This window comes from Crocodylus siamensis, chromosome 9 (assembly GCF_052110815.1).
Source record: "Crocodylus siamensis isolate JL-2025a chromosome 9, ASM5211081v1, whole genome shotgun sequence".
Lineage (NCBI taxonomy): Eukaryota > Metazoa > Chordata > Crocodylia > Crocodylidae > Crocodylus > Crocodylus siamensis.
The window spans coordinates 53,328,293-53,354,373 of NC_143403.1; the positions used below are offsets into that span (position 1 = coordinate 53,328,293).

The following is a 26,081-nucleotide window of genomic DNA, read 5'->3' on the forward strand; positions in this document are numbered from 1 at the left end:
TATTACAAAATGGAAATTGGTAGGCAGCCTAAATGGAGCAGAACTGTCCAGACAGGTGAGGGAAGAAGGGAAACAAGGAAATAAGTTCTATTATATGTGGAAGGTGGGGAGAAAAGGAAGGAGTCTGGGGCGATGTGTTTGGTTTTATTAAAAGGAGAAAAACCAATGGAAACGTGGGACCACTGCTCAATGCATCTGGACAGCTGATCACCGACACCAAGGAGAAAACTGAACTCCTGAATGAGTACTTCGCATCTGTACTCCCCACCAGTCTATGAGGGATAGCCTGCTGAATGCAAATATGACACAGACTAGTCATAGTAGGGACGCTCACCTACCAACAGTCAATATAGCGCTGGTGAAAGAACAGCTAGAGGCTGGATATCTATAGGTCAGCAGGACCAGATGAACTCCACTGGAAAGTGGTGAACATACTAGCTCAAGAGTTTTCAACCTTTTTTAACAAGTCAACCCCTTCTGCCTTGAAGTTTCAGCTCATGTACTCCTTTATATTAAAATGATTTGTGGGGGCTGAGCATGTGCATGCATGCATGTGTCCCCCCACAGCACCTCTGGCAGGTAAGTCTGGAGGAGGGGAAAGGGCTGTGTGGGGGGGGGGCGTAAATTGAGGCCCCTGTGGTGAGGGAGGGAGTGGGACACAGGCAGGGGCAGGGGCTGGGGTGAATGGGGCCCCGGCCGGATTGGGCTGTGGGACAGCTGGAGCCTGGGTGGTTCAGCCAGGGGCGCAGGGGGGCTCCTGCCACTGCATGCACCCCAGCAGAGCCCCAGGGGGAACGTGCCCCACAGTCTGTGCACAGGGTGGAGGCGGCTGCCGCTGCATGCTGGGATTTGCATGCTGCTGCATCTGCTCTGGGAGCAATATGATGCCACGTGCATCCTGCAGCTGGGTGGGCAGGGGGTGCAGTGCAGCCCAGCGGTGGCAGGCATGTGGCACTGCACCACTCCCAGGGCAGCTGCAACAGTGTACAAAGCCCAGTACACAGTGGCAGACATCTCCGACCTGCACACAGATTTGTGGAGCATAGGCCCCCAGGCCTCCCCTGGGGTGTGCGCATTGGCGGGCACCTCCATTCCTCCCCCACATATGCCTACAACCTTTTTGAGTACCCCTAGGGGTACATGTACCCATGCTTGACAACCACTGAACTAGTTGAAGTCATTGCAGGACCTCTGACAAAGCTCTTTGAGAATTCGTGGTGCTCAGGAGAGGTCCCAGAAGACTGGAAGATGGCCAATGTTGTGCCCATCTTCTAGAAGGGGAGGAAAGAGGACCCAAGGAATTACAGGCTGATCAGCCCAACCTCAATCCCAGGAAAAATCCTCAAACAATTTCTCAATGAGTCCATATGCAATAAGCTAGTAGAAGGCAAAATTCTGAATGACAGTCAGTATGATTTTGTCATGGGTAGGTCATGTCTGACTAGCCTCATCTCTTTCTACAACCAGGTTATTCACCACCTGGATAAGGGAGATGAGGTCCACATCATTTACTTGGACTTCAGGCAGGCCTTTGACTTGGTATCTCATGAGCCTCTCAAGGTAAAACTAGGGTACTATGGGCTCAACAACTCAAGGGTCAGATGGGTAGGAAACTGGCTGCAGGGCTGTACCCAGAGAGTACTAATAGACAGATCTGTGTCAACCTGGCGGGAGGTAGCCAGCGGGGTCCCCCTGGGTTCGGGACTTGGACTGGTGCTTTTCAGCATCTTCATCAATAATCTGGATGTGGGGGTGAAAAGCATACTGACAAAGTTAACCGATGACACTAAGCTCTGGGGAAGTATAGCCATGCATCAGGGTAGGCTGACGATCCAGGCCAACCTAGACAGATTAGTTAGATGGACAGACCAGAACCAGATGTTGTTCAACACTGAGAAGTATAAAGTGCTCCATCTGGGGAGGAAAAATTTATCTGGGGAGGCTTCTGGGTGCTACACTTCAAGAAGTATGTGGAGAAGCTTGAGAGAGTCCAGAGAAGAGCCACTCGTATGATTAGAGGCCTGAAGAGCAAGCCATACGAGGAAAGGCTGACAGATATGGGACTGTTCAGCCTAGAAAAGAGAAGACTTCTGGGGGATTTGGTGGCAGTTTACATATATATTAGGGGAGAGCAGCAGGAGCGAGGCAAACAACTATTCACCAAAACACCCCAGGGGAAAACTAGGAGCAATGGTCAAAAACTCCTATAAGAAGGTTTCAGACTGGATACAAGGAAAAATTTCACGCTTCATGCGACCAGACTGTAGAATAGACTCCCAGCAGGGGTGGTGCAAGCACCTACCCCTGAGATCTTCAAAAGGAGACTGGACGCACACTTTGCTGGGGTTATTTGACCCCAGCAGTCTTTCATGCTCAGAGCTGCAGGGCTGGACCTGATGATCACATGAGGTCCATTCCAGCCCTAAACTTCTGTGAATCTGTGAACAATGTAGATAGAATATAACATAGGCTTGTATTATTGAGATTTTGAAAACCAAGCAGGGAGCTGGGTGTATAACACATTCCTTTCAATGGGAATCGTACAGCTACATTTTTGAACTGGCTTAGAAAAATCTCTGAATCCGATTCCGCACATACATATGTGAGAGTGCTGGGATATATGTGATCATTCAATAATGCAGTCTGCTAAGCTGGATGTAATTATAAGCATTTCTTTTACCCTTTTCTTCCCTTAGCCTTATCCCTGCACATATTTTTATGCTCTTCGCACTGTGGGAATAGCCTTTCAGTTCCTTCCCACTGAAATGACTGTTCAGGGTTTGCTGTTTCAGCACCTTGGGAAAAATAACTTGCCCCCAACATATGTTTTTATCAGGAGTTCTCAAAGCACTCTACAACTAGGCAGAGGAGCTGCACCGTTCAGGCCATTCTACAAATGGGGAAAATGAAGCACAGTGCTGTTAAGGACCGACTTGTGCCAGGTGCTTGGCACAACCAGTAAAAGAACCCTGATGACAACCAATAATGCATTGCTGTAATATGAACTGTAATAACAGCAAAGTGCCATGCTTGAGGTCAGACAGAAAGGCAGGAGCACAGAAGGAAATAGATCTTCCAAGTCTAGTCAGAAGCATCCAGTTCCAGTTATCCATCAGGTCATGCAAGGCCCCATTCATGGCTATTGTGATCCACTGGGTCTCTGAACCCTTCTATCTTCTCCCCAACAATAACCTTTATGTCACTGGCCTGGCCTGAAAGGACATTTCTTAATCCATGCTGGCACCAGGAGAGAATTCTGAGCTCCCCGGCCTTGCATAGCACTCAGATGATTAGCATCCATCAGCCAAAGCACAGCAAAGGGCACAATTTTGGACCCAGTGCACAACCTTCTCCCTCACAAGAGTCCTGTTTATTGAAAACAGATGCCACATTAAATTGAGCAGTAATCCCCAGGGAAGCCATCTCTGACAGCAATTAAACAACTGTCAGTTAATAAACTGAACTCAGGTCAGCACTAGTGAGCACTGGGGCGTGCAAAAAGCACCAACTGTCTGCTCTGCAAATGCATCTCAATCAAGTCAGGCACCTGGCCTGAGAGCTCAGCAACCGCACCCTGAGCTCCCCTGGAGGCATGAAGGGACACTGTTTCTTCTGAGCTCAGCTCCTGGATTGCTCTGCTTTCTGGTGCTGGGGGCATCAGGTGTGAGGTTGTGCTGGTGAGGCTCACAAGCCAGAGACAAAGACAGTATTTAGACTGCTATCCCATCTTGTTGTTGTAGACAGTTATCCCATCTTGTTGAATATGAACGAATAGTTGGGAAGAGGGCTCGCTCCTTTCCCCTAGCAGCAAGCTTTATGTTGTCATATTGCCTGGTCTGTCTTCTGGTAGGACCTCAGATACTCCAGCTAGATTACCAGTGTTGTGTTAGGACACCATCATTAACCAGTCCTCACTCTGGCTTAGAGCCAGCATCCACCTTGACTAATAAAACAGAATGCAGAAACAGTGAAGATCAACTTCTATTTTCAGCCACAAAAAATGATATTCCTGTTTCTTTATAGGAGAACCCAAAAGAACAATATCTAAAGAAGCCTTCTAAATCTATTTGATGCAACCCCCCCGGGCCCTTCTCCCCCTGCTTCAAGCACCCATGTAATCAAGGCAGGGTTTGGCCCATAGAAGGGAGGAGAAGCAATGTTCGTGTTCTAAATAACAATTCCTCTCTCCAAAACAATGAGCCTGCCGCTTCCATGGATGGGCTGCTGCCTGGATTACTTTTGGCTATGAGACCCTTGATTTAGAGAATCTGGATGCCTACATGTTTTAAGGGCAATCCCCATAGAATCAACTAAAGCCACTTTCTGGCTGGCCCCACAGATCTATCCTTGACTTTCCTGCATTATCACACAGTTTGGCTAGCTCACCACCCATTCCAACTCTACCAGCTCCACCCATGCCACTCCCGTCAGCCTTCCCAGGCCACACTTCCACCTTTCTATCCTAGAGGCCACACACAATTCACGCACACCCTTTCCCCAGAGCACTCAGCTGATGTTGCTTGTAAATTGGTCACCCACAAAGGGTGGCCCATCCTCTTTCTAATTCTACTTGTCATGTCATACTTCATTATAATTAGCTGCCCCAGTAAATGTATTTGCCAATCTCCTCACTGACATTACTATTAATCCTGAGCCGCTTCCCTGGCCAACCCATAGCCCATGAATTTCACTTCATCTTTAATCCTGCCTCCCTGCTACTCAACTCATCTAGCAGTCATTTCCTTTATCTACTCAAGGTCTCTTCAAATCAATACAAATATAGTACAATCATTTAGCAAAGGAAAGTACCAGGTAGGTTTTCCTCCCCCTTTCACCTTCCAAGTTGGAACCTAAGCAGATATCACTGACACTTGAAAATTTCTCAATAAAGTAACACTGCTCTCTACTTGAACCTTGCTTCCCAAGTCCCTGCAGCTGCCCAAAGAGTGCAAAGGTCTCCCCTCCACGAAGACAGATGTGTGCTCATACAAGGAACAGCCCCCACTCCCTTCCCCAAGGCAGCATGGGGTAGGAAGTCAGTATTACATAGTTAACCTGCTCTGACAGCTACTGCAGTAAAAGCTATCTTGATGGAAAGAGTACTTCCTCAGGCTGTAGTGTGCTGTCTAAAAGGCAGAAAGTGGCTGGTATGACTGATGGAACGACTATTATGTGAGGTGACTTTCAACATCTCTGTTTCTTCTCTGATGTTTGCTGGTTTCCAAGGGGTAAGGGACAGTCTTACATCACAACATCATGATCCAAGCCTATTCTATAAGGAGCATAAAACAAAAAGATTTCCCACTGAGTTCAAGGAAAATCCAAATCCAGATAGAAACTTTTCATTTGGGCTCAGCTCTAACTTACCTCTTTCTCTCATCTCCTCCTACTCCAGTCTTCAGCCAAAACCAGTGAAGAATTACAAACTCCCAAAGCAAATACTGTCTGCTTAGATCCTTCTTGCTGTTCAAGAAGTTAATGTGCTTTTGTGTGGCGGTGTATATACAACATACACACAGACACGTGCTCTCTCACAATAGGGTTGCTTTTGCCGTTCCTGTTCCTTTCTAGTCTCTATCTAGATTAATTTGTGCAACAGGGCAAGAAAAGTCAGTCATTTATTTAGAAAAGTTCTATTTTTACCAGAAAACTCATCATTGTTACCAGACTACGTAAGCCTGTGTGAGGCCAGCTGCACTTCTGAAGTGTGATTCTGACCTCACCTATGCTAAGAGAAGCTTCCCTGAAGTCAAAGGAGTGCGCAATGGTGTCAACGAGACTTGAATCCAGCCTTCTCTCTATGTGGCTTTCCCCAAAAACTCCCTCAGGCAGATAGTAAGAAAAACCATCAAAGATGCAGGTCTATTAAGAAATCTGAACCACAACACAGTATATGAAGGGACAGTGCTGCAAATTCAGGACCACGCAAGGAGTTTATTCAGCTGATTAAGTTCCTGTCCTCACTCCAAAAGCCTGGCAGCTTTGCTTCATTTCAGCTGCGTAGGAGTGTGCCATGGCAATCAATAGCACTGGTGATGCTGCAATGCTTCTGAGCTCCAGAAGTCAGAGGTGAGAGTATGCAAGGGAGGCTTTCAACTCCCACTAGTGGGCTTTGATTTACTTCACTGGTCCGTATGTACAGCTCTTAATTACAAGCTGCTATTAACCACTGAGGTCAATTAAAAACCTACGGAAGTAGGTCCTACTCTGAGTTTGAGTTCATGGCTCGCCTCTGCTGATAGGCAAAGAGGGAGAGAGGGACAGACAACAATGCAAGGAGCACTCAGTGCACAAGCATGCAGCCCTCTGAGAAGCAAAAGCCTTGTAAGATGAGAGTACCAGCTTCCTAAATGGGGTAGTGTGTGAGCTCTAGTACGGCCCCTTCTCTTAGGGACTGCCTGGCCCTCTTGTTTACGCTCTACCTCTCCTCCTTAGACTAAAAACTTTGACCAAATCATGCAATACAAGGATGGGATTTAGTTGTGAAATTCTGCTCTGGGGCCACATTCAAACTATTCTGATGTTCAGGTGCATTCAGGTTCAGGTGGGGTTTTAGTGTTAGGAGACTTCTGGTGAACAGGGCTGAATTCAGGGCTTAAATCCCAGACTTAGTGATTATGGGATTCTTGCCAAAAGCTTTGCCTAGCTTTGTAAATAACCTGGCCATTTTGATTAAAGTGAATGAGCATTATTGATTCAGACTTTGGCAAAGCTCATCGACTTCAAAAAAAAAAAAAAAAAAAAAAGTCAAAAAGAGCAGGAGAGCTTTGCAAACTTCACAACTCCCCAGCCCCTTTCCTAATTACAGAGCAGTCCTACTCACTGCAACCATATTTTGTCAAGGAAAAATAAATAAAAATTCCCTCCTGGACTAAGACTTTTCATACCAAAGTCACTCCAGAGCAGATGATCATATTAAAGCTATTATTCAGCTAGGGCTGGGCCCTTTGGAATGCACCTATGCTGCCAGTGCATTGCGTCTGACATTCTTGCCAACTCAGGACTGGTCTCTGCAAGAATAGGTGGATTCCTCCTTCATGTTACAAACACATGATGACTAACATCTGAGAAGACTGTAAGAAGATAAGGCAGTTTGGAGTTTCACACGTATTATCAAATGGAGATAAACCCAAATGTTTTTACCCTGATCTGCTAAGAACTGTGAAAAAGCTACAAATGGACTTGTCTTGCTGACATCTTTACCTGCTGTTAGTTAACTTATCACTGGGTAAGAACACATCTTGTTTTCCTGCTGAAGAAAAGCCTTCAATGATTTGCACATGCACACCTGCCACTGTGTGCACTCAAGGCTGATCTGTGCCAACGCATCAAGTTCTGACCATGTACAAATTGCCTGCATACTCTGAAGATGCTCAACCTGCAATATTTATAAAGGCAAATCCCTGGTTCCTCTGTACAGCTCTAGGCAATATTGGGGGCTTAATCTGGTTCAATACAGGTCTCAGTAAAGGGGCAATTATACAGCACAAGCTGTGATACAGTGTTAGAAGGGCAAAACTTGAGAAGCTTTTAGGATTAACCTCTTGTACCACATGTGGAAAGAATGGAAAAGGGAATGAGAGGCCATTTTGAGAACCCTGAGGAACGGATCAAGTCCATCTGCCACTATAATTCCTAACAGAATTCAAATGGAAAAATAAAAGAAGTTGGTGAATGACATCTGCCATCAGCCCCTTTCCTTACTCATATATGAGCTGCAATCACAGCAAGCCTCAAGGGCCTGTACATGAACATGAGTGAAAAAGTCAAATCAGGAAAGCCCACTCCCCTCATGTAGGATGAATCTGTAAGCAAAGATAAAGAGAAATCAGATCACCACACGTGTTCCACTTTAGAAAACTGCAGTGGAATAGAGCCACAAAATTGGATTTTTTTCATACCTTTGAAAATGGAGAATTAGTTCAGACCTTAAGGATTGCATGTCAGTGCTATTGGCAAACCAAGGCAAAACCTGGAAACTAAACAATGCTGGAAAGTTGTTGAGGTATGGTTCTGGCCATCTCCTGCATGTATATAGGACAATGCTTGCTGTTCTTAGGCCCTCACATTACAGGAGTGCTTGGAGGCCAGTCAAGTGTTGGCCTCATTACACTTAGTTGCTATACAAACTTATAGTAGATGACAGTTCTTCATCAAGTCCTGAGCTCCTTCTCCATCTCTCATCACTCCCACTTGCTTTGTTTGCTTGCTGTGCTCTGTTGCAATAAGTGATGCTGTAAACCCTTTGGGTTCCCTTCACTGGAGCCCTTGTGATCTATAATACAAACCATGGCCACTCTAGTATGGGGAAATAAGAAGTCTTCGTTCAAGCAAGATGCTCTTCATCTAACCATTTTACAGCAACTGGAAGGAGCCCAGATAGCATTGCTAATTACATCTCCCGTTCCTTTCTACTCTCTCAAAATACCACCCTCAGCAGAAGAAACCTGCAATTTATGCTACCAAATAAAAAACAACAACAAATACAAGGGAAGATGGGTTTTGATAGGAACATTAGCAGAGCCCTGCTAACAGCAAACACAATAGGGCATTCAACCAGCAACAGCCGCCTAGCACAGGGGCCTCTAGTAGGCCTGAGTCACGCAGAGAGTGGGGGTGGTTTCCATGATGGGCTATTTTAAAAATATACAGGTAGGAACGACCTCAGGGCACATACATCAATTTCATTTCCAAGTGCAGGGTAAGCTCTGTTAGGTAGAGAGAATTTGTTATCCTCTGTCTTTGAAATGTGGGAGGGCTGCAAAGGAATAAGAAAGTGTTTCCTTCCCATAAGCAGTTGCTGAACATTGCATCAAAGGCCTTACCCATCCCTGTAGGCTTGGCTAATCCTCTGATATGAAATAATCCAACCTCACTGAAACCAGGGAGTGTACGAGCTTACGAGGCACACTGAGTCTGACTGGAATAAATGACACTATGGCTATGTCTACATCATCAAAGGATTGGCCAAGGAAGCTCCTCAGAGAAGCGTGGAACATTTGCTCCACATGCTACTCCTGAATGGGATGGAATGCAGCCAATGCATGGCTCGGTGAGAAACATATTATAACACACTAAGGAAGTTAAATATGTAATTAGTGATAATATGTTTGATTATATTCTTAGTTATAAGTGCGTACCAAACTTCCAGGAATCCATGGCTGAAGTGAAGAGCAATAAAGATGGAAAGAGCTCAGTAGTAGGCAAAGGAAGGGGGCTACTATGAATATGTTAGCATAAGAAGAAAGGTGGAGATGATAGGAAGAAAACTGAAATGCCAGCCGCTGGGCTCCAGTATGTCTAGAAAAACCCACTAAGAATGGACTATGGGTAAACAAGGAATGCAGGTGTTGTGTTTGGGGAAAAACTAGATAGGCATGTAGGTAGATCTGATCTTTTTTTTTTGGACAATGAAAACTGCAGAAGAAAATAACACAGTGAGAAATCTACAGACATAAAACAGCAAGAGAAAGAAACTCTTTGCTCTTATTAGTTGGATCTGCTGGAGGCAGATGTCTCTTTTGCTGACCCAGTTGTAAGTAATCTGATCAAATACTTCTACTGCTGTAACTGTAAGGTCCTTCAGTGATACAGGCATTCTTCCCTCCCCACACACTCATTTATGTAGGTGTGGTACTGAATGGCCCTGGGGCCATCTCTCAGAGAAGTATTTACATCTTTAGAAATTGTTTGTTCACTGCCTACAGGGTCAGGAGTCCTAAGTCTGTCTTATTTTATGTGGTTCCTTCAACCCTAGGAAGATACATATACAAGAGCTGTCACATTGCTTCTGGGACCTAAAGGTGACCTGTACATGTGTTTCAGGGTATGTGTGGGGGGAGTTTTAATTACAGTGGTTCTCAAGAGCCACTCTAATTAAAATGCCTGAGCGTCTTGTATGTTCAGCATCCTGCATTTTAAAATGGCAGTGGGAGCACTTTACCTAAAGCTCGTTCAACTATCATTAGTTAAAGCGCCCCCACCGTCATTTTGAAATGCAGGATGCTGAATACGTGAGATGCGTGCTGAATAGATGAGGGAGTAAGAAGGCGGCACCAGGTAACGTGGGGCCCCTACAGGACAGGCTTGGCAGTCTGGCGATTGTAGCAAAGGAAAAAGCTGATCTCTTCAGTGAGTTCTTTGCCTCCATATTTCTGAGCAGGGACCGGGACAACTCGCCCACTAAGATTACAGACAGGCTCAGGGGCATGATGCCATGCCTAGGGTCAGGGATGATCTAGTTAGGGAACCCTTGGAGGCGCTGGACGTGCACAAATCAGCAGGTCCAGATGCTCTTCACCCGAAGGTACTGAGGGAATTGGCGGGGTCATAGCAGGGCCCCTGGCGTGGCTGTATGAGCACTCCTGGTGCTCTGGCCAGGTCCCAGAGGACTGGAAAAGGGCCAATGTGGTCCCCATTTACAAGAAGGGGAGAAAGGAGGACACAGGTAACTATAAGCCAGTTAGTCTCACTTCAGTCCTTGGAAAGACCTTTGAGAAAATTATCAAGGAACACATCTGTGGGGGCCCAGCATAGGAGGTAATGCTCAGGGGTAACCAACACAGGCTCATTGTGGGCAGATCCTGCCTGACTAACCTTGTTTCCTTTTACAACCAGGTCACAAAGTCCTTGGATGCGGGCGCTGAGGTGGATGTCATCTACCTGGACTTCACGAAGGCCTTTGACACTGTCTCTCACCCAATGTTCATAAAAAAACTAAGCAACTCTGGCATTGATGCCTACACTGTTAGATGGGTGGCAAATTGGCTCAATGGGCACATCCAGAGAGCGGTGGTGGATGGGTCATTTTTGACCTGGAGGGATGTGGGCAGTGGAGTTCCCCAGGGCTCAGTCCTCAGGCCTGTGCTATTCAACATCTTTATCAGCGACTTGGAGGTTGGCGTGGAAAGCATGCTGTCCAAATCTGCTGACACAGAGATGTGGGGTGAAGCGGGCATGCTGGAGGGGAGGGACCAAATCTAACTAGATCTAGACAGGTTACAGAGGTGGGCGGATGAGAATAGGATGGAATTCAATGCAGACACGTGCAAGGTGCTGCATCTAGGGAGAAGGAACCAGCAACGCACCTTTAGACCGGGGAACACCCTTCTCAACAACAGTGGCTGAAAGGGATCTTGGAGTCATTGTTGACTCCAGGATGGACATAAGCCGCCAATGGAAGTAAGCAGTCAGTAAGGCTAACCACACCTTGTAGTGCATCTACAGATGCATCACAAGCAGGTTCAGGGAGATGATCCTTCTCCTCTATGCAGCGCTGGTCATGCCACAGTTGGAGTACTGTGTCCAGTTCTGGGCACTGACTTCAAGAAGGATGTGGCTAACCTTGAGAGGGTGCAGAGGAGGGCCACTCGCATGGTCAGAGGGGAGCAGGCCAAGCCCCATGAAGTTAGACTAAAGGGCCTGAATCTATTCAGCCTCCGCAAGAGAAGACTGAGAGGGGATCCGGTGGCCGTCTATAAACTCACCAGGGGAGGCCAGTGGAAAATAGGTGAGGCTCTGTTCCCCTAGGCACCACCTGGGATAACAAAGAACACCAGCCACAAATTAAGTGAGAGTAGGTTCAGGCTTGATATCAGGAGGCATTACTTTACAGTTAGGGCTGCCAGGCTCTGGAATGGGATCCCACAGGAGATGGTGCTCTCTCCTACCTTGGGGGTCTTCAAGAGGAGGTTGGATAGATATCTGGCTGGGGTATTATGACCCCAGCACTTATTCCTGCCCAGGGCAGGGGGTCAGACTTGATGATCTGTTCAGGTCCTTTCCGACCCTAGAAACTATGAAACTACACTGCAGCAAGCTGGAGCATTCTAATTAAAATGCTCCAGCAGACTTCATTAATCGAGTCTGCTCCAATCAGAATCGAGGTGCTGTAATCAGAACACCTTGTGGAACGCTTGTATAGGCACTCTACGGCACCAGCCGATCAGGCAGGAGAAGAAAAACACTTAGTAAAAGAATAAGATTCAGCATTCCTTAGATAAAACTAAGAGGTGGATGATGCTTTATACATATTTTAACTGTGTGAAACAGCCTTTTGTATGAGTAGTCAAAGCAAGATTTGAATCCAAAACTTTCAGTTCAACGAGAAAGAATTCTATCACTTCAGTCAGCTTACTACATTTTTTTGCATACCACTCCCCACCTCCCCCGCGCTGAAGTAAGACGCACCTTGTTTTGGGAAGGTAGAATGAAGAACGAAGATTTTTCCAGAGTCTTCCCTGCCACAGCATGGGCTCACCATGGCTGAATTCAGGAAGAGCTTCTGACTATGCAGCCACAAGTTGATGATGATCTGCCAGTGGCTGCAACAGGGTTAAAACTAGTTTTGCAGTTGCAAGGAGAGGGTGAATGACAGAGGACTAGACTCCATCCCTCCTGCATGCAGCTGAGAAGGGAGCACAGACCCCGAAAGCCATTCTAGCACCCCCAAGCCTCCATTCTGGTACAGAAATCAGTTTTCTCACTTAACATACTCCAATTTTAGAGGGAAGAATGTGCTTGGTATGCAAGTATATATACAGTAGTCAGTGGCAATGGTACTTTCTTATCTTGGAGCATAGTAATTCCCAGATTTCTAGAAGGTAGTCCATGAGATCTGCCAGAAGGTAGTTTACCAGATTCCCAGAAGGTAGTCATGAGAATCTTCCCAGAAGGTAGTTTGTAGATAGATCTACAGGTAGATCAAGCTAGAGGCCACTCCAACTTTTCAAAAAGAAGTTGGGTGATAAGAGCAAGGGTGGTCTTTAAAAAACTGAGAATTAACAGTGGTCTGTTGCTAGTTTGGGGATGGTGACCAACATAGACCAGCTATTATAGTGGGCCATAAAACACAATCTGCCAGCAAGTCACATTTGCCGATTCAGCATGGAGCGTGCACTGATGGCCATACTCTTAATCCTTCAAAACGTTTGGGAAAATTTGTGCTAAAAATTTTAGATGATATAATTATACAAGCGGTAACGGAAGTGCTCGCTGAGCAGCTAACCACTTAACTTGACAACTGATATGCCAGCGAAGGAGTGGGGGAATAGAAATAGGTGGCCCATTATCTCTTTCTTTAATCCTTTGACTTTGACACACCATAATTACAAAAAAGATTAAAATATGCAGTTTATCTCACAGACGGCTTTGCAATAAAGCAATAATTAACCACAGCAAATCTCTACAATACTAAGGATTTATTTTTTTAATTTAGACAGAATAAAATAAATTCAATAAGTTATATCTAAATGAGAAAGCACCCAAAGTGGAGATTGGCTTAAACTGGTTTCATCCTAAATTAAGGCAGTTCACACTGCTCTAGAGGTGGTAACTGATAGAGTAAAACAAGGAAAGGAGCATATTGGAATGACCTTGTTCTGTGCTTCTTTTACTCACATGCAGTGAACCATATACTGCAGCAGAGCAACCTTGTTTGGGCTACTGTGTCTCAGTAGAGACTGAATAAAGAGCTATCGAAGGGTAACAGGTCCCTGATACGTTTGCCCCTTTCAATCAATCAACTGGCACCATTGTTCTTTTCAGAGCCGATGAATTCTTTGACGGCTGCTGAGTACAATGTGCAAGAGACAGTCCTGCCCACAGGTAGGGCCCCATCCATGCTCTAGCAATGTTCTGAATCTGAGCAGCAGATTCTTTCCTTCTCTGATGCCAGTCATCACACAACTTGATCCAGTCTGCCTTGCAGCGCCTCGCTCCATCTGCAAGCTGACTCTGCCAACCAAAGCGGCATTCTGCGCTCCTTTCCCAATCATTCACAGAGAGTCCAAAGGATGCCAAGTCATCTTTGCAAGCATCCTGATCTGTGCAGCAGACTGCCTCTCTTTTTAGACCTTTCACAAGCTTCAGGAGTACAGCACTTTCTTCAGGATCCCATGATCCAGCATTCACTTGGCATGACAAAGTCAACTGTGTCTTTTCTTACTAATCAACGTTTTCATGAATGACATACCAGCACGATTTACCACTTCCACATTTGTCACCCTGTCTTTCCATTTTATTCAAAGATCAGGTGGGGGGCACAGGAGGGAAAGTGGCAGAGAAGGTGGCCCAGAGATCTCGCTGACCTTGCAATGGGGCCAAGGCCCGGATAGGGGCCAAAGGTAGCCACAGTAGGAGAATGCCAGAGCCGGAGGGGCCTGGAGTTCTCAACTGGCCTGAGGTGTGGCCTGGGACTAGGTGAGGCCAAAGGTCCAGGTGTGGCCACTGCCAGAGAGAAAAGGGTCAGAGAAACTGAGGCCCAGAATGAGGATGGCAGTGATAAGGCCATCAGAAGTGAAGGAGGGTCTGAGAAAGAGGAAGCTGGGGTCAGGGCACCTGGAGGAGAGAGACTGAGCCCTGAGAGAGTCAACCATGACTGGGGCTGGACAGCTGGGAGGTTGAGAGAAGCTAGGGCCTAAACTTGTTCTGGGTATGACTGAAAACTGCACCCTACTGGGGTTTCAGGTCATGGTGGTTCACCCAGGAATAGTTCACTGGGACCACAAGGTTTCAGAGGCCCAGCAAGGGGCCAGGAATAGCGAGAGGCTCAGCAAGGGGCTAGAGGCCCAGAGAGGGGCCATGTGAAGAAGCCAAAGGGTCTGGCATCCCAGAGAGGGGTCAAGAGTCAGACCAAGGGGCCTGGCAAGCCAGAGAGGGGCTGGCACCAGGCTGAAAGGTCTGAGGACCCAGGAAGGGGCCAAATGAGAGACCAAGGGATCTGGCAGCTCAAAGGAAGTCAAGCAAGAGGTTGAGGGGTCTGGCAGCTCAGAGAAGGGATGAGTGAGGGACTGAGGGGCCTGGAGACTCGAGTGGGGCTGTGCAAGAGACTGAGCAGACTGCAAGAGACTGAGCAGTCAGAAAGGGGGCTGCGTGAGAGACTGAGGGGTCTGAGGGCCCAGAGGAGGGCTGCACGATTGTAGGTATGTGACAAAGAGAATGTTCACAATGACACCATCTGTGAGGCATGGGCATAGTGTTGGGAAGGTATGGAGCCATGCAATTAGCCCATAAGGCAAAGGACCATAGCCACCAAGGTGGTCATTAGAACAAGACCAGGTCTGGGAAGCCCTGGGGCAGCCTTCCTTTTATCACCATAGAAGAGCTCAAGGTGTAGCAAGTGAGTGAAGGGGAGATTATTCCCAGAGGGAGCAGGGCAAAGATTTTTTGGGGCCTCCAGGGGCTTATGGTCACCTCTGGGGATGCCACCCTGCTACAGGTCTTTTGCTATGTCTAGCATAGGTCATCCATGTTTCTGAGACATATAGAAGAGTGGATAAAACAGGACTCATAAATATGACTTTTCACTTTGGTTAACAGTTCGTTATTGTTCCACGCTCTGCCTTGCAAAGCACTAAAGTTCCTGGCTGCTTTGCCAATCCTACTAGGGAGCTCAGCATCTAGATCCACATTGTTGGTAACAGCAGAACCAAGGTAGAAAAACTGGTTAACTACATCCAGATGAGTACCATCTAGGGTGATATCTGGAACTGGTTCTGAAGAGCCTTGGTGCATGATAGCAGTCTTCTTCAAACTTATTGCTAGCCCAAAGATTTTGCGTGAGTCAGACAACTTGATAATGAGATGCTTGTTGTCAGGAGTCAACGCTGTGAGCCACAAGGGCTGCATCATCTGCAAACAACAGGTCCCTTATGATGATCTGTTTCACTTCTATCTTAGCTCTGAACTTTCAATGCAAAACAGTCCTCCATCATGTCTAGTGTGGAGATAGACACCCTCGCGAACGTCATAGAATGTGTGCTGAAGCAGGAATGAGAAGTAAATATTAAACAGTGGGGGAGCCAGTACACAGCCCTGTTTAACTCCATTGTTGATGTTGAATGAATCAGACTCTTGGTTTCCATACATTACAGTTGCCTTCATGCCATTTTGTATAAGGATTTCACATGGTTTAGCAGTATAGGTGGACAACCAAGTTTCTTCAGAACATTGTAAAGCCCTGACCGACTAACTGTATCAAAGGCTTTTGTGAAATCAATAAAAGCCATGTAAAGTGGGATATGCTTCTTCCTGCACTCTTCCTGCAGTTGTTGTACAGAGAAGACCATATCTGTTGTGGACCTTTGTGAGCAGAAGCCACATTGGCTCTCAGGATAGATTCTCTCAGCTAATGTTTAAAGTATATCATAAAAAGTATAAAGTATACCATAAAAGCATAAGGCTTAAGATTTTCCCCACAATGTTGAGGAGAGATATACCTCTGTGGTTATTACAGTCACTTCTGTCTCCTTTGTTTTATGGGGTTGGATGACATGAGCATCCTTGAAATCTTGTGGAAGTTTTTCCTTCCAACAGAATAGCAGTACCTCAAGTAATCTTTGCAGCAAATCTTTGTTTGCAAATCTGTAAATTCAGCGGGTAAACAGTCAGATCCTGAAGCTTTGTTATTGGGAATCCTTTTGATGCATTGTTCCAAGTTCCTTTAGTGTAGGTTTGGCATCCAGTAAAGTCGTAACTTCAAACCCAAGCAATTAGTCTACTACAGCCTCCTTTGAGTAAATCATTCCATAGTGCTCAATACCCCTCTCCAGTTGCTTCTCCTTATCAATTATGATATTACCATCCAGGTCTTTCAGCGGAGCTGTCTTGTGCTTTGCCAGCCCAATGGACTTTCTACTGCCCTCATACAACCATCTACTGTCGCCTGTGTCAGCCACCTGTTGGAAGCTGTCACAGAGACCCAGCCAAAATTCTTGAGCACACCTCCTGGAAGCTGTCTGAACAGCCTTATGAGCTTCTCTTAGGTTGTTGAGTGAATCAGTAGTAGGAGTAGACTTGAAGGTGATTAGGGCAGTTCTTTTACTCTCAATGAGTGGCAGCAGTACCCTTGAATGGTCTACAAACCAGTCAATGTTTTTCTTAGTACTCTTTTCAAAACTCTTGATTTCCACATGGTACATACTTGTCTTTAGGACTTCCCATACATCTGATGCAGTTTCACCGATTCCAGCTGACTGCTACTTCTTCACTGATTCTTGACAGAATCATTGATTTGGCCCAAGTCAAAATGAGGCTGTCTGGCAGGTTTATTGTGGTGGGTCTTCTTAGCTTGAAATTTCACTTTGCAGCAGACAAGAGCATCTGTGTCACAGTCTGCACTTTGAAAGGATTGTGTATGCAGGATATCTTTTAAGTGTGTATGTCTTGTCAGTACCAAGCCCAGCTGATGCCAGAACTTGGACTTCAGGTGTCTCCCTGACATTCTTCTGATGTTACCAGCACGGTTGATGAATCCCTTCTGTAATCTAATTTCAAGTATCATGGTACATATAGACACTGCAACCAGAGCTTCACACAATGATGTAAGCTTATAAGCAAAACATATACCATGTCTCTCCTTACTCCTTCATGTTTGCCATGCCAGTAAATGGTGTAGTCCTTCTCCTTTATGAAGCCCAGGTATGGTAGAGCCAGGGGGAAGAGAGGAGAAGAAGCCCCGCTGACAAGCCCACCCTGGTCACCTGATTCCTCGAGACTTACCAGGTGTCTCATCCCGGCACAGGATCAGAAGAGCTGGGACAGTGCCTCTGCTTATCCACGGAAACTGGTGCTGGAGACATTTGCCGGCTTCAGCCAGCAGCTCTACTAGGGTATGGACACTGCTCCTTAGATGTCCTCCCAGGTGAAGCAGGAGCCAGCTGATCAGAAGCCATTCTGCCTTATACTGGGAGAGAGTAACTCCAGCTGTGTGGTGGAAAAAGCAGGCAACTGGCCCTGGGAACCAGCCATAAGCCTCAAAAGCTTCCAGGAAGCAAGATGCAGTGGTGAGCCAATGAGAGAGCATGCCAGACAATGGACGAGTGAGGAGCAATCTGTCTGCGCACCTTTATTTGTACTAAATAAGGAACAGACTCTTGGGGATACCAGGAGCCAAATCTGGCGCTTTCAGCCACGATGCTGGGTGCAGATTTCACTATGACTGATTATGACTCCGGAGGCATGAAGCAGGAATGTAGGGGCAGAGGAGCTCCCAAACTTGGCCCCTAAGGCCAGATGACTGGATGGCAAACCCTATGAAAGACAAGCTCTGAGTGGTGGGGAAAAGCCTGCCCCATCCTAAGGAGAACTGTCACTGCCATTAGTTTATTTCCTCCTATTGTTATTACATCAAAGCTGTGGCAGGCAAGGCAGAGTATGGGCACAGACAGTCTTTCCTAGAAGAGGGGCAAAACCCCTAAACCCCAACAAGAGACTTTAAAGTACTCAGACACCGAGCCTTGTGAACATAGCCCTTTGGGGTGACAGAGGCTCAATTACACAGTCCCAGAAAGCTGAGTTTCCCAAGTACTACCAGAAGTAGCAAGGAATAACGGCCATAAGTTGATTGAGAGTAGATTCAGGCGAGATATCAGGTGGCACCACTTCACAGTCAGGGTGGCTAGGATCTGGAACCAACTTCCAAGGGAAGTGGTGCTCCCTCCTACCCTGGGGGTCTTCATAAGGAGGCTACATAATCACCTAGCCGGGGTTGTTTGACCCCAGCATTCTTTCTTGCCCACGGCAGTGGGTCGGACTTGCTGATCTGCTCAGGTCCCTTCCGACTACCAACTATGAAAGAGCTACAATATCAATTCTGAAACATGCAAGCTCATTACTCAACACAGCCATTTTCCTCAGATCTGAATACAGATCAAAGTCATATCCAGGGGTCAAAGCTCATAAATTCCAGCAAGTAATTCTGTTTATAAAATCACTTGAGCCAGGATGTAAGCAGTGAGACAAGGCTCATTTAACTCATTGTTTCTAGGGCCACCCTCATGTGAGGCAAGCGGGCCATCCCTAAACAGGGCTGCTTGGAAATCTTGGTAGCTGCCTCAGGGCCCTTATGGCTCTCTTAGATCTCTGCAACCATCTTGCCAAGACCTTCAGCACATATACCAAGGCAGAACTATGGGGGAGCGGAGGGTGCCATAGACCTGTCGTTCCCCCTTTACACCACTGAGCCAAAATCCAAAGGCCAGAACAAGTTTAGACATTCAGTGACACAGAAGTTAGAGTTTCTGCCAGACTGCAACCTGAACAGAGCTGCTAACTGCCTGCTGCTTCAGCCTGAGTGCCTTTTCTGTAGGGGTGAGGTCTCTTAGCCTTTCTTCAACCAAGACGTGTCCACAAGGCAGCAGTGGATGCAGTTTAATGTCATGACCACAACCACTTCCAAAATGTAACCAGGGAGTGAGTTCAGTCTAGAATCAGCAGTTGTATGAGAACCCAGTGGTGTACTGTCTCTGGAAGGTATCACAGGGAGACCTGCTGATGAAATTGCCTCAATGAGCACTCTTAGAAATGTATTAAGCAACTGTTGCTACTTCCACTGAACAAGATCTGGGCTAAGGACAGAAATTACACAAAAAACGATATAAGTGATCAAAAACCAGTTCAAATTTATAACACAACAGAAGTCCAGTGCACATAAACCACTTTCAAAGTGGATTAAACCAGTTTAAGATAAACGTGGAGAGATGTAGTATCAGACTTAACTGATTTAGGTTAAATCAGTTTATTGTACTTCTGTCCCAGATCCCCTCCAGATTCAAGTTAACTCACAGTCCCCCAGCATCCCAGGATGTTTTGCACCTCCCCTATACCCCCTCTCTCAGGTGGGTGGGCTAACTTTGGCCCAAGCGGTCTGCTCCAGCCAAGCAGGAAGGCATGCTCTAGCACTCCCCTGGCTTCTGGCCTGGGCCACTGCAAAAATGTGGCTGCATTTCCAGAATCAAAAATGAATGTCTGTTTGCTTGCTTATCAGTTCAATCTACACAGCTCAAACTAACCTGTGAAGACTGAATCTATTCAGCCTTGGGCTTTTTGATTGTCTGTACTTAGAGCAGCAGAGAATTCCCCTCACCCCCACATTTTGTGGACTTATTCTTAATGCAGATCTTCTGATCGCAACTCTAAGTAGAACATCCCTACATAGTCTGACCACAAAGAGAACATGTAAGGGCATACCCTTTAAAGCAAGTGCCTCACAGTACCTCAGAAAACTGTGTGCCAAAATAACTGGAGAATAGAACTTTATATGAAACAACCAAAACATAAATAAATAAAACTCATATAGGTCTGAAACTAGGAGAAGATCCTTATGTGCCCTGAAAAATAGAGATGCACTGATACATTGGTCCATATCATATCAGCACTGATAAAAGGAAAATTGACATAATCAGCAATCAGCTTTTTTTGGATGATGTGGCTGATAATGTCACTGATAAATGCCACATGCATGTGCACAGCCATAGCATGCATGCAGCCAGCCCGGCAGCTTGGAAAGCAGCATCGGGTTGGTAAGTCTGTTGGCGGGGAAAGGGGTAGGGGAATGAAAGGGGTGTGGGGGGGCAGATTGAGGCTGCCACATTGAGGAAGAGAGTGGGGTTGGAGCAGGGAAAAGTGCTGTCCAGCCAAGGTGGGATACAGGACAGAGCTGTGAGCTCCTTGACTGGGGGTCGCAGGGAGAGGGGGCAGCTTCTGCTGCTGCATGCACATCTGGGGGAGGCATGGGGGGCATGTGCCCCATGGATCTGTGCATGGGGTGAGGGCAGGCTAGGGCCCCCGGCAGGGGTATTGGGCCAGGGCTGCACTGGGCCAGGTGGTGGTAGTACTGGGAAGGGAGCTATGGAGGGGCTACAGCCACCACAGAATTTGCTGTAGACCGCCCCAAACCTCCCCTCCCAGTGCTGCTGCTGCCCACCCCAAGTACAGCCCCAGCCCAACCCCCTCCACCAGGAAAACCCCGGCACTTCCCCCGGCCCCAGCCCGCCATGGCAGTCCACCCTTGTCCCATGTCCAAATCCAGGGGGCCCCCCCCATGCCTCCCCCAGAGGTGCGCACAGTGGCAGGAGCCACCCCCCCCCCACACCCCCTGGATGAGTCGCTTATGGCTCTGTCCCACATCCCATCATGGCAGGGCAGCACCTGCCCCAGCCCCAGCCCTCCCTCACCACGGGAGCCTCAATCTGCCTCCCCCCACCACATCCCTTCCCTCCTCCCACCCCTTCCCTCCCAAAAGTCTTACCAGCTGGACACTGCTCTCCAAGCTACTGGGCTGCATATCAGCAATCAGATTGGTATCTGCCAATATGGCTCATTAATAATCAGCCATTGGTATTAGCACAAAAATCTTTGTCAGTGCTTCTCTACTGAAAAAGTATTCTTCCAGAAGGGCACAGCCCATGAATTGAAAAAACAACAATGCAAGCTAATGGTACTTTTAAAAGAAGTCCAAACTACAAGACACATTGATCATCAAAGCTGCTGAAAGTCAAAATTCATTCTAAATAACTTAGAAAGACTAAGTAGCAGAACTGACTGTAATTTTTTAACACAAAGGATTTCATCAAAGTAAAGCCGTTCTCACTGGAAGAAATGCTAATGAAGCTTTTTTTAAAAAAAATTTTTTGGTTAAATCAAAACCCATGTTATATTTATTCTGTTTTTCTACCCCTCATCTCCTTTTACTCACTTCTTAGGTTTCCTTTGGGTTTTCTTTTGAAAAATGGTTGAAATCCTGTGCTATTCTCTAATCATTTTTGCAAACTACATTTTTTCAAAAGAATGACAAGGTGATTTTTGTTTTTTAAAAATAGTCCATTCAAAACTCTGCAGAAGAAGAATATATATATTTTTAATTTGCATTATTGCCTCCCACATTTCAGCAAATCTGTTTTGCTCCTGGTTTTAAATTGTGGCAAATCAGATTTACATTAGATCTCAGAAAAAACTTCCTTACTGTTAGCACACCAAGCCAGTAGAATAAACTGCCCAGAGAAGTTGTGCAATCTCCTTCAGAACGGGGTAGTTATGGAAGATCTTGTACAATTTACTCTACAACTCTAGCCACAAAATTCTGCAACCAACAAGCATAATAGAAAGGAAGAGATTAAACACCAGTCACCAATGAGTTAAAATAATCACATTTGAAAGAGGCCACAGCATAAACCAACTTCCCTAGTGCCTCTCAAAGTTAACCCTGAAGATATTTCTCACATGGTGTTAGGAACTTTTGATCCTTGTGTTGATACACTCATCTAGTAAAAGTCTAGAGTGGAAATCAGCAGTCCTGTTTATAACAAGAGGGATCACACTGTCAGAACCCACTTTACCCCTTAAAAGAGACATTGGTTACACCTACATGTGATATTATTATGATATAATAAATTCTGGCACAGTTCATGCTAGAATTTATTGTTCCCAGATGCAGTGTTTACACGTGTGCCCAGGATTGCAGCACATTGAGCTGGGGCAGTCAGCCTGCCAGCTGGGAGCTGCTCAGTCCTGGCCCAGTGTGCTGTGGCGGGTCAGGCTAGCCATCCCCAGTCACCATTTACACATACCCTGTGGTAGAATCAATAACTCTGCTGTAGAATAATACTTGTGTTGGGCAGTACTGTCCTATGGTAAAGTTCATTAGTTTATTCTGGCCTAATAGTATTGCACATGTAGATGGTGACACTTTACTGCAGAGCTAATTAGTCAACTCCACAGTAAAACATCTCGTGTAGATACATCCAATGTCTCAGAGGCAAATGCATCCAGAGGCAAATTAAACAGCAAATATGCTTTTCCAACACTGATCTTAAATAATTTAGTTGCCTATACCTAGGCCTCAGACCAATAGAAGAGAAGCATCATCTGGTATGCAAACAGGTAAGGCTGAGCATCAGCCACATAAAGTGGTTAATGCCACATCTTTGGAGAACTTGGCTGAGGTGATAAAGAAGAGAATACAGAGAACATCTGCCCAAAGGAGGTAAAATAGGCCTTACTGAAGGCACAGCTGTCCAATATAACATACTGTCTCAATAGTGAAAACAAACTGGGGTCATCCTAAACATCACAACTCTACATGCTAGTTATTCTAATAATAAGCAGATGGTTCACAAGATTAAAACCAGCAAACCAATCCAATTGCCAGAACAAGGGAACTAAATCCTCTTCCTGGAATCCTCCTGAAATCACTCCAGACCTGGAAAAAAGCAGATTCCATTCTGAAATATGGTTAATCCAGACTGAAATGTATCCTGTGCACCATAAGACAACAAACAACATATTCCTTTTACCAGAACTGCCACTGCACTTTTCAAGACTGTTGCGAAGAAGGGAAAAGTTGAAAAGCAACAGTCACTTGATTCTAGTGAAGATCCCTCACTATATGGGGTAGCAGATAAATTGCTGAAACGCATCAAGTCCTGAATGCATGATGAAGGACAGCTACTATAGTCGGGGGGAGCTGGGACTGAGCATGAAGAGTCCATTCTCAAAACCCTGCCATTCACTCAGTGGGCATCACTGGACAAGTCACAAATTTATGGTTTCAATTTCTAACTTGTAAAATAGGGACAATAATACTTTCCTTACAACCCCATTGTATGTTTAATTGCATACACATTTCCACATGTTCTATGGATGGCAATTGCCACAAGTGCTAAATATTATTATGCCAACAAGCATGAACAGCGTGTGCCCCTGGTGGCTGGGAGTCTGGCGGTGGTGAATGGGGAGCTCCTGCAGACACCACCAGAACTGGTGGTGGCGGGTGGTGGCGAGCACTGACCACAGGTCAGCAACCACCCACAGGCGCCAGGGGCAATCATGGACTGCAGGCGTCACTGACAGTGTCACCGGCACCTTTTTGCAGGGGGTGCACTGCCATGTGCAGGTGATGCACATGCACCCGCGTGCACCCCCTACACGTCGCCCCTGCCAACAAGTTCTCTTCTGAGCCCAGTTTGAAAACTCTTGCTTCAGCCATGTCCAGAGAGGGAGCCAACTCCATAAGAGGCAAGAAAATAATTGTAACCCTACTTCCTATAGTTTGGACTTAGTAATAAACTGATCTGTTTGCTGAAAACCAGACTCTGGCTTGCTCCATAAGCTAAGACCTATACAGGAACAATGGGCTGTGCTTTGGGTTTGTAGTTCATAATTAATTTCCCATAACCCCCCAACCTGTTTTGGTGCTTAACTGAGAGGATGTTATACAGCTCCTGGCAAAGCAAGATTCTGCTAACTGTCCCAAAACTCCATGAGCTCCTGGCTCAACCACTGTGTGAACATGTAACAGCCACACAATGAACAACATCCTATCAGTGTAAGTTATTTTAATCCAGTGTAGAATTACCCTAGGGAAAATCAGAAGTAAAATCACATGGGTGTTGGTGTCGATTGTCTGCTTCTACCCTGAGATAACTATTTGCACAATGCAAACTACTTATTAGATGTCCCACTCCATTGCTACCCCACCACTAATTTCCTCACTAATAGGCTAGAGGCACTGATTCAGAAGGCCATTTTTAGCAATGCTTTGCTCTCCTGGGCAGCCAGAAACTAAATTGGGTGTTTGAAGGAGGAGAGGGGCATAAAGGAATGGCAACTCTGAGCCAGAACCAAGTCTTTTACAGGCTGAAGCACTTCCCAGCTGTCCCCATCAAGTCTGCAGAAGCACAAAACCCATTTTGACATGGAACTTCTTGGGTCAACTTCTGTGTGGTTTGTGACTCTTCCTGGGCCTATAAGGCATGGTCTGATGGAGAGGGGCCGACGATTAACGCTTGTCAAACAGACAAGGTTGGTGTTAGTTGCTGAAGACGCTAGAGACAAAGAGATGTTAAGGACTAACTGAGGCAGAAACATTTCCAAAAATTTGCAGGGTTTAGCTGCATCCTACCTGCCTGCTTGCAGGACACCTGATATACTGAAGAGCCCAAAGTCCGTGATCACCACCTTTCCGTTGTCATAGAACACGTTTTTGGACTTGAGGTCTTTGTGAAGGATCCCTTTCGCGTGCAGGTACCCCATGCCCTGGAAGGAAGGAAGGAAGGAAAGGAAAAAGGAACTGAAAGGGAGGCATAAACAAGTTGAATAGTATAAGCCCTCAGGAGAAACACCAGCCTGGGTTCAAGGTGTTTCCATGAGGAGTTGGAACAATAAGAACAGGAGATGGAGATGGCAGTGCTGGTGGCTCTTCCCTAAAAGTACATCTTTAAAGAAAAGACTTTGATAGCCCTCTGATGGTCTGGATAACTCACCAACATTAGTTCTAATATGGTCTGGGCATAAAATCCCTTAGACAAGTCTGAAAGTTTGGCCTGAGGCTTCTTGATAACATAAGAGGATATTCCTTGTAGAGCTAACTCTGTTAGGGGAGACATCATACAACAGTCACTCCCTCAGGGGACTTAGGATGCCACTTACTAAAAGGGTCTGGATCATGTAATGCAGAGCTATACAACTTCTTCTGGTGCACTCCCCTGCTGGAACAAGCACACGGATGCTCCCTACTCCCTGCTGCACCCTGCACATGGGCACACAGCTTCCTGACCACAGGTGGCTCTGATGCACTGTGTCAGCCCCACACCATGGGCTTCACTGTCACTGTGGGCTGTGCCAAGCTTCTCTGACCCACCCCCATGGGCAGGGAAGGAAGTAGAAACCAGAGGGAGGGAGCCCAGAGCCTCCAGGTGCTACTGTTTCAGCAAGAGTGATGGAGGAAGTGGTGGCCAGGTGGGTGCTTGGGGGCCACAAATTAACTCCTCATAGTCCATTTACAGTCCGGTGGCCACCAGTTGGACATCTCTGGCCCAATGGAAAAAGCAGGGAATGAGAAGCTGCAAACTTAGGATCTATCCCCAGTACTGCTTATGCCTGGCCTTAGCTTATCAGTTTGCCACTGTCTCAGTTTCTCTCTCTAAAATGAGGATGATGATGGTTATAATTCAGGAGCTCAAAGCAGTGCCGTGAGGATCATTTAATGTTTACAAACATACAGCTGTGAGATCTTTGGGTGTGTGCTTATATGCTTATAAGGCAGAGTGAAGTTCTATTAGTACTTAGTGACTATTTGTTAAATAGGTGCTGACTTCTTCATCCTAATTAATTTATCGTGCACAAAAAGTAGCAGCAAAACAGAGCATTAACTTTCCTATAACTCTGCAGACAAACTAATGATGATTTTATATCACATTGTTTTGAGGCTGGGAGCATTAGGGTAATAATTTAAAACCCTCCATCACCACCATTATGTTCCCTGACTGAATCAATAATGTTTCCCTGTGTCCACATCACACTAT

At 46.2% G+C, this 26,081-nt stretch overlaps 1 protein-coding gene across 1 annotated transcript in view; it reads right to left on the reverse strand.

Annotated features, from left to right (window-relative positions):
• KSR2 (kinase suppressor of ras 2) overlaps positions 1-26,081 on the reverse strand; it is a 291,041-nt gene that overhangs the window by 12,555 nt on the left and 252,405 nt on the right. The window contains exon 17 of the mRNA XM_090063955.1: positions 24,680-24,813. Within this exon, the coding sequence (XP_089920081.1) occupies positions 24,680-24,813 (134 nt within the window). The remainder of the gene's footprint in view (positions 1-24,679; positions 24,814-26,081) is intronic.